The sequence below is a fragment of the Lepidochelys kempii genome, chromosome 1, assembly GCF_965140285.1.
Source record: "Lepidochelys kempii isolate rLepKem1 chromosome 1, rLepKem1.hap1, whole genome shotgun sequence".
Classification (NCBI taxonomy): domain Eukaryota; kingdom Metazoa; phylum Chordata; order Testudines; family Cheloniidae; genus Lepidochelys; species Lepidochelys kempii.
The window spans coordinates 5195949-5204984 of NC_136380.1; the positions used below are offsets into that span (position 1 = coordinate 5195949).

Genomic DNA, 9036 nt, shown 5'->3' on the forward strand with positions numbered 1-9036 from the left:
AATATTTATTGTACTATTTGTTTTAAAACAAATGTGCCACGGAGTCCCTGGGCGATGCTCTGGAACTGCTCCCTATGAAGCCAGTCAGGAATCTGGGGAAGTCTCCTTTCTGTGAGCAGACTGTCTTCGGGACACACAGATCACACAACTTCCTGGGTCTTACCTCGGAGTATTCAGCATTGTCTGCCCCTCCGTGTGCTTCCCACAGCGAGTCCGCCCAGGTGGGGTCCTGGGGAAGCCAGAGGGTCCTGCCCCGCAACTTGGCAGTAAGACATGACTCTCAGCCAGCCAGTAAAACAGAAAGTTTATTAGACGACAGGAACATGGTCTAAAACAGAGCTTGCAGGTACAGAGAACAGGACCCCTTAGCTGGGTCCATTTTGGGGGCAGTGAGCCAGAAACCCACGTCTGCACTTGCCAGCCCCTCCTCCTCTGGGCTTTGTCCCTTTCCCGGGCCAGGAGTGCACCTGATTCCTTCGTTCTCCAACACTTTAGCTCTTTCCTTGCAGGGGAGAAGGGCGCAGGGAAACAGTTGCCAGGAAACAGGGTGTCAGCCATACTCTGTGTCCAGACCCCTGCACACACCTGCCCTCTAGGGCTCTGCAAGGATCGTACACTCTTATCCCACCACCTGGTTACTTAAAAACTGCATAGGGGAAACTGAGGACCCCCACACTATTGAGAGGAAACATTAAGAACAGTTCCACTTTGTCACAACATGTAACCCCCCTAATTCTCCTTCTTTCCCTTTATAGACACCTGGAGCATTTCTGAGCCCAATTGATGCACAGACCACCACATGGCGGCTTTCAACCTCAGTGATTATGACCATTCATCATTCATCCTAACAGGGATCCCTGGCCTGGAAGCTGCTCACAGCTGGATTTCCATCCCTTTCTCTATGTTCTACATTATTGGCCTGTTGCTAACTTCCATGGTTCTGTTTGTTGTGGGCAAAGAGGAGACCCTGCATGCACCAATGTACCTGCTGCTCTGCATGCTGGGGCTCACAGAAATCAGCGCGTCTACTGCCATCGTGCCAAAGGCACTGTGTATATTTTGGTTCAATTTGAAACACATTACTGTGGGTGGCTGTCTCACCCAGATGTGCTTCCTTCACGTGGTTTCTGTTACACATTCAGCCATACTCATGATAATGGCCTTTGATCGCTATGTTGCCATATGTAACCCTCTGAGATATGCCACCATCCTCACCAATGCACGAATAGCTAAGTTAGGGTTAGTGTGTTCGGTAAGAGCTGTTCTCTTCATTCTGCCCCTGCCTCTGCTCCTGAGCAAGCTGCCATTCTGTGCCAGCCGCATTATCCCCCACACGTACTGCGACCACATGGCTGTGGCAAAGATGTCGTGTGGGGACATTACAGTCAACAGGATATACATTTTATTCGTAGTATTTATAGTCCTTGGGTTTGACCTGACACTTATTGTTGTCTCGTATGGTCTGATAATCAGGGCCGCCCTCAGAATCTCCTCCAAGGAAGCCCACCAGAAAGCCCTTAACACCTGTACAGCCCACATCTCTGTGCTTCTGATTTCTTGTACTCTCGCCCTCTTCTCTCATCTGAAACACTGGTTCAGTCAGGGCATCACTCCCTATGTACATGTCATCTTGTCCAACCTGTATTATCTCCTCCTTCCTATGCTCAACCCTATCGTTTATGGTATCAAAACCAAAGAGCTTCGTGATAAAGTGCGCAAATACATCTGCAGAATGTGATCACCTGGGGCCACTGACTCGAAACCTCTGTGACATGAGCGGGGAAATGATATCCCCTCATTAATCAAGGGTGTTCTATCCAAGTTTGGATGAGCTCATCATTGTGGAAATTCACAGACTTTAAAGCTCCTCACACCTAACATCTTATCACTCCATCACCAAGCACTGCTCTCTCGGTTGCTGAGTTCCCTCTCTCTGACCATATCCTGATCACTTTCAGTGTCACCCATCAGCCCCCACATCTACACACCATGTCACTTGGCATTCCTTTTACTTCCATACCAGCAGAAGACACTGCGGCTTTCTGAAGCAAGGGGGCTTCCCATTAGACCCTGTGTGAACAGCATTCTTGATCAGTTTGGTGAAATAAAGCTATGCTTTCTGATAGACAAAAGAAAAGAAAAGAAAAGAAAAGAAAAGAAAAGAAAAGAAAAGAAAAGAAAAGAAAGCAACTATAATTCTGAACTTCTTTTTCATAACTACAGTGGTCTGGTGAGCAAAATTTACCTGATTTTTCTAGGACCAATAATTCAGGAAGCCCGGAGGATAAACCAAATGTTTCCGTTGGAAAGTGCTAGCACAGGAAAGCTGCTGCAGGACCTGAGGACATTCTACAACAACTTCTTGCTGAGAGTTGTGAAACTGTGTGTTTTTGAGAACTGGACTGTGTTACCCTAGATTTGAGGGGTGTGTAGCCCACAATGTGATCAAGCTAATTGCAGCCATAGGGTGTGCATTCAGTCACTATGAATTAATAAAAGAGAACATCACATAGTTAAGTGTTAATTGGAAAGCAGGCTTTTAGATGCAAGATTACAATCTAGCTGGCAGTTCCTGCTAATCAGAATGGGAGGAGTGGACAGACAAGTAAATATATGAGAAAGAAAGTAGCTAAATGGATGTCAACCTTGACTTTAGATGCCTCAGATAGTAGAAGTTTTTTGAAAGTTAGGAAAAGTGATGATCCAGTAGGGGTCACTATGACCTATGTGTTTTGTAGAAGTTATAAAAGATTACCTAATACAGAGTACTTTGGAGCAGGCCCCTGAAGCCATGTTTAGAGATGTGTTTTTTTCCTGACACTCTTTCTCCCTGGTGGGTGAGCAACTGGCCACTGCAAACCTGCTGTTAATTGCTCAATACTGTTCCAGATGTTAGGTGAATATGTGGGATATTCTACACCTATTGCTTATGTCTCTGTGTGCTTAAATAGAAGAAACTGCAGAGATAGACAAGAGCATGTTTACTCGTATTTCATCCTTGATCAGACAGAATTGCTGTGTTCTCATTTCTTTATTCCTGACACTGCCTGGAGTGAAAGAGTTAAGTTGCCCCCCCACCGGGGGTTTTGAAAAACCTGCGTAACATATTGCTGTGTTAAACTACGAAATCGCCTTGGAGACTAATAACTTAAGACTTTTCATAGTCACTTTTGGAGTCACTTTCAGCTAGAACTTTCAAAATACATAGTAACTATTCCCGTTGTCCAAGGCATCAAATGTAGTGTTGAGATTTCATCTAGGACTTTGTGAAAGAGTTGAAACAGAGACTGCCATGAACTGTCCAGGTGATTAGGGAGGTGGTGGAATCTCCATCCCTTGAGGTTTTTAAGGCCGGCTTGACAAAGCCCTGACTGAGATGATTTAGTTGGTGTTGGTCCTGCTTTGAGCAGGGGATTGGACGAGATGACCTCCTAAGGTCTCTTCCAACCCTAATCTTCTATGAATCTATGATTGAATCGCTTGCAGTAGTAAGTCCTTCATGGCCTATATTGGTTGATTTCTCATTTTGCCATTGTTTCATGGAGACCTTTGACAGTTGGAGCAGCAGGGGAGAGTTTTGCCTACGGTTCACTGGCCTTTTACTCAGAACAACCATGGAGAACAGTTTCGTGCTGAATGTCTCAAACACATAGATTCCACAGGGGACAAAGGTTTTAGTGAACTTTACTTGTTTCTCTTTCATTGCTGTTGCTATCAAAACTGTGCAACAAGATTCAAGAGGAACTTTAAGAAAAGATTTGTCAGGTTAGGGCATGCATGCAACAAGCAAATCTGTTGTGAAGCGTTTGCACCAGGAAAAGAAATGTTCGCATTGGTCACTGCTGATATGTATGGCCAGCAACAGAGGAATTCTTCTTCTTCCAGTGATGGGAGCGAGGATGAAATGTTGCCTTAGAGAGATTAACAGTAATAAATTAATTCAAATCAAAATATGGCCATTGACTACCTTCGATGAATGCATTTAGAAAAAAATAATAATATAATGGTCTTTCTGTTTTTACACTACATATGTTTTGGGCTCCTTTTGGCTATTTTACATAGTTACAAACCCTTTTTTTTAAACACCTGCCAACCCTCCGTCTGGATACAAGGACCAGTAGTGGGATTTTAATTTTGAATTTGATTGTCATCTCCTGGGTTTGTTGCTAATGTGGACAAAGTCCTGCTGGTAATAAGAAAAAACAAACAACTCTGTGTTTCAAGAAATACATTTAAGTTGATTTCAGCTACATTTAGATTACTTTTGAAGTGATTTGGGGCTCTTTATGCAGTAGAATTCTGTCAAACCTGAACAGTACCTCAAGCTGAACTGGACTCACAGAAGAAGCATCTGGAAGCACAAGGACCAGACAAGTAGCCCTGGAGGCAAAGCTGGGCCAGAGCCAGGGAAGCAGCACTGAGCCAGAAGAGCCAGAACTAGGCTGAAGGCCGAACAGCAATGCTGAGGCAGAGTTGCGGACCTGCAGCTGGAGGAGACCAGAGCTGGATCCGAACAGACCAGCTGCGCCAACAGGGAGAGAAGGCTGAACTACAGTGGGGAGCTTCGGGTTCAGACCAAGCTATTGTATGTCAGCCATGGTACAAGTAACATGACAGCCAAGCACAATGGGAAGAGCAAGGTGGGGCCATTCATTCATGGGCAGAGGGCTCAACACAGGGAGACGTCACCAAGCTTCAGGTCCTTGAAGGCTCCGAAGGGAGGGTAGCTGCTGGGGATAAAGGTCCTGCCATTTAGAGTCTGAGGATGTGTGGCCACTGCCAGACCAAGTGTTTGACCCAGGGTATCACCGCAGCACAAGCAGAGCCTGGGCAGGAGGCCTGGGACGAATGAGGAACAGACTGTGAACTTTCCTAACATCCCAGAGATAGTGGTTTGTAATGTCCCCATCCCCAACAAGTGGGGTTCCTTATTTCCTTGAACCTTTCCCATTTTTTCCCTATTTTTCTTCTAGTTTGTGTTATCTAAATTATATTAGGTTTGAATTTAATGCAGTCATTAGGGGGTCAGGGAAGCATCTGGTGTGAAGGGAGGAACCCAAGTGGGGACATCCTAGCTCCCGTCCTAAGTGACCACGATGAGACTGGGGTTTCAGCCTCCCAGGAATCCAAGGCCCAGCTGTGTCGCCATTAGGAGGACTCTGCCACACAGGAGAGTGGAAGGGGAGTGCTTGAGGGTAGGCAGGCCTTGGGGTAAAGGCAATGTGAGTGGGGACTCCGAGTTTTCATTAGCCAATTCCCCTGGGGTATTGCAGAAGCCAGAAAATTCCCCACAATAGTTCCTCACTTACATTAGGGAACTGGGACAAATGGATGGGTTGGATTTTAGTGATTTGTTATGAGATGTGTAACTTGTGAAATCTTCATTTAACTGCTAAAAGCTGAAATGTGTAACTTTGGGGAGCACCCTTTCTTTGTAAGGGGAATATAACGTCACTGCATGAGATGGCTTCCCAGAGACTGTTATAATATAAAACCTTTCCCCCCCACCTGTACTATTCTATTATGGGGTTCGAGTATGAAAACTGATATTTTGTCTTTGGCCTCTTGAACAGATTTCATAAACAATGAAAGCTTCTTCAAGGACTTGACTAGAAAATTGATCAATAACCAGAATGAATCCTAGTATCGTAGAAGATTAGAGTTAGAAGAGACCTCAGGAGGTCATGTAGTCCAATCCCCTGCTCAAGGCATTACCAACCCCAACTAAATCATCCCAGCCAGGGCTTTGTCAAGCTGGGCCTTAAAACCCTCTCATTTTGGAGATTCATCGACCTCCCTAGGTAATCCATTCCAGTGTATCACCACCCTCCTAGGGAAATATTTTTCTTAATATCCACACTAGAGCTCCCCCACTGCAACTTGAGACCATTGCTCCTTGTTCTGCCATCTGCCACCACTGAGAAGAGCCAAGCTCCATCCCCTTTGAAACCACCCATTAGGTAGTTGAAGACTTCTACCAAATCCCCCCTCACTCGTCTTTTCTGCAGACTACATTATACAGGTTCGCTCAACCTCTCCTCATAATTTATGTGCCCCAGCACCCTCATCATTTTCATTGCCCTCTGCTGGACTCTCTCCAATTTGTCCACATCCTTTCTGTAGTAGGGGGCCCAAAAACGGGACGCAATACTCCAGTGTTGAACAGAGGGGAAGAATCAATTTGCTCCATCTCCCTCTTTGATCTCACTGCTTCCTCTTAGATTTTAGACACAATGAAGGCACCCACAGAAATAATTCTCCTGAACAAAAAAGGCCGCTGATGTTTATGAACCTTCAACTTTCAAGAAATTATTGGAAAATTTTAGTTCAGTTTTTCTCATTGTGCTTCACAGAAAGATTGTGGAAATGGTAAATGCTGTTTCCAAACTGCCACAATCCAAAGACACAGACCTGTAGTGAAAAGCAGGAGGGTTACTTTCCAAAGCCACTGAACTTGTAGCTACATTTCAAGTAGAGTTGAAAGGAGCCAAACGTTCAGCAGGTAAATGATCAGGAAAATGGGTCAGACAAATCCAGTGTGAAGAGAAGTGCTTGAGAAGGTCAAAAAGGCAGGGGAGCAGCTCATTTTGTGGCAGACCAGAGAGGAAAGGAGAACAGCTACCAGCAGCTCCAAGGGAGTTCAGCTGAGGGAAGGCAGAATTTCTCCCTGAACAACTGCCCAAATGTCCCTCTCTGAGGGAAGGGAGGGCCTGCTGCAGGGATGCCCTGAGAGGGAAGCATTCACCTCTCATCTGAATGCTGGACTTGATGGATCCCCTTTATTTGCTGTTTGGACTATCCCAGCATCAAGAAAAGGAAAATGAAGTGCTTTATAAAAAAGAGATTTGTCAAATAAACCTCAATCTACCATATATGGAGAATTAAGGTGGCAATCAGCTAAAAACCACCACAGTTAAATTAAACGTGGATACTACGTAATAGCAACTGTATTAATGCTGTATGACTGCACTATTGCTGTGAGTCATTTACAATGTGCGTAGCATTGAAAAAACTCTTTCACCAACACACAGGTGAAAATCAACAAACGAATAGCAGCAAAAAACATGAAGGGAAGGGGAAAAAATGTGGTAAACAATATGTTTCATCGTACCTACAAAAAGGGGAAACAATTTCCCTGTTCGTACCAGTCATAATTTGCGTTAGTGAGACTGCATCCTAACGGAGGCCAATGTTTCTAAAAACCCTTTGAAGATGGGAAGTGCTCTCAGCAGGGGAGTATGTTGTGTATGAAACAGTTACAATCCCTCTCCCACTGAGCCCAATCTTAACCGGTGTCTTAGAGGTGAAGAGCTGAAAATAGCATCACCCGCCCTGTGAGACACCAAGTCTGTCTCAGGGGATACAGTATAAATTTCTTATACAAATCCCATTCACTAGATAATAAAGTGAATATCTCATGAAAATGTCTGATACAGGTAAATACCCAGGTGGCAGCTAATGAGAGGAAGAGGAAGCTTCACAGCTGCAAGTTCTCTGGAGATCAGGAAACCCTGTGGTGACTAGGGAACTTTTATATATATATATATATATATATATATATATATATATATATATATGAGCCTGAGAGAGGCAGTTCCTGCACTTTGGATGTCACATTCATTTCTCTCTACTACACAACCCCAGTAACTGGCTTGACTCTGGGTGCTCATGTGTATGATCTGGTGCTGCTGTTGTGCAAATGCTCAGTATTGAGATTCTTTTTCATTGGGAAGGGTCTGGGTTACCAAGGAGTGGTTTAAAAGGCTGAGTTTTTCCTGCCTGTGGATTATCAGCCCTTTACAGAATAAACAGACAAACAAACACTATTTGGGAAAGCCCCCTTCTTAAGGCGAATTCCCCACTCTATCACTTCGAGTGCAGAAGGTGGGGCCCTGCAAGGATTCTACAAATTAAAACTAACCATTCCAGGTGTTACCCGGGTTTTTTTCAACCCACAGCTCTTGGTAACTTTTACTCTGTGCGAGGTGGTCTCAGGAAATAAATCAGGGAAGACACGTCCATCCGTCCGTCCGACAGATGGCTGGCACAAACAGGACAACACAAGGCTGGTTCACTTGACTTGACTTAGACTCAAGCACTAACATACATCCGCAAAAGGTTAGTAAAACACCCCCAACCCTTGATAATTACCAAAGCTGAGTGTGGCTCTTGAGTGGCACAGCAGCAGGCTTCCGATGGCCAAATCTTCCGTCTGCCAGTGGGGACTGAAACATGTATCCAGAGAGAAAGTCCAAAAACAAGTCCGACTACTTCAAACTTTCCCCCCTTATTTATACATTAGTCATAGAATGACATTTCCCTTCAAGAAAACTTGTTAAGTAAGCAGTTTCAATAGTCAAGCAAGAGGTTCCTTCTGATTATCGATTAACCAGGGGTGGGTTTTTCCAGACTTTTTAGTTAAATCAAGTGATTAATTTGTTTTGAGTTAACTTGATTTAAAAAATTAATCATGAGTAATCACAGTTTTAATTACACAGTTAAACAATTAGAGAATACCAGTTTACATTTGTTATAAATATTTTGGGTGTTTTTATACATTTTCAAATACACTGATTTACATTACAGCACAGACTACTAAGTGTGCAGCACTCACTTTCTATTATTATTTGTATTACAAATATTTGCACTGTAAAAAAGATAAACAGTTTTTTAAATCACCTCATAAAAATACTGCAGTGCAATCTCTTTATCGTGAAAGTGCAGCTTACAAAGGTAGAATTTTTTGTTACATAACTACACTCAAAAATAAAACAATATAAAACTTTGGAGCCAACAAGTCCACTCAGTCCTACTCCTTGTTTCGCCAATCACTAAGACAAACAAGTTTGTTTACATTTATGGGAGGTAATGCTGACCGCTTCTTATTTACAGTGTCACCTGAAAATGAGAACAGACGTTCAAGGGCACTGTTGTAGCCGGCGTTGCAAGGTATTTCCATGCCAGATACGCTAAACATCTATATAACCTTTCATGCTTCAGCCAACATTCACAGGATATGTTTCTGTGCTGATGATG

General features: G+C 43.8%; 1 protein-coding gene across 1 annotated transcript; it reads left to right on the plus strand.

Moving 5' to 3' along the window:
* The first annotated feature begins 799 nt into the window (after positions 1–799).
* LOC140905578 (olfactory receptor 52N4-like) lies at positions 800–1738 on the plus strand. Its single transcript, XM_073329101.1, has one exon. The coding sequence runs from the start codon at positions 800–802 to the stop codon at positions 1736–1738; it is 939 nt and encodes a 312-aa protein (XP_073185202.1).
* Positions 1739–9036: the final 7298 nt, after the last annotated feature.

What these genes read in the sequence shown, in the direction of transcription:
- LOC140905578 (XM_073329101.1), top strand. Translation starts at nt 800, where the DNA reads ATGGCGGCTTTCAACCTCAGTGATTATGACCATTCATCATTCATCCTA.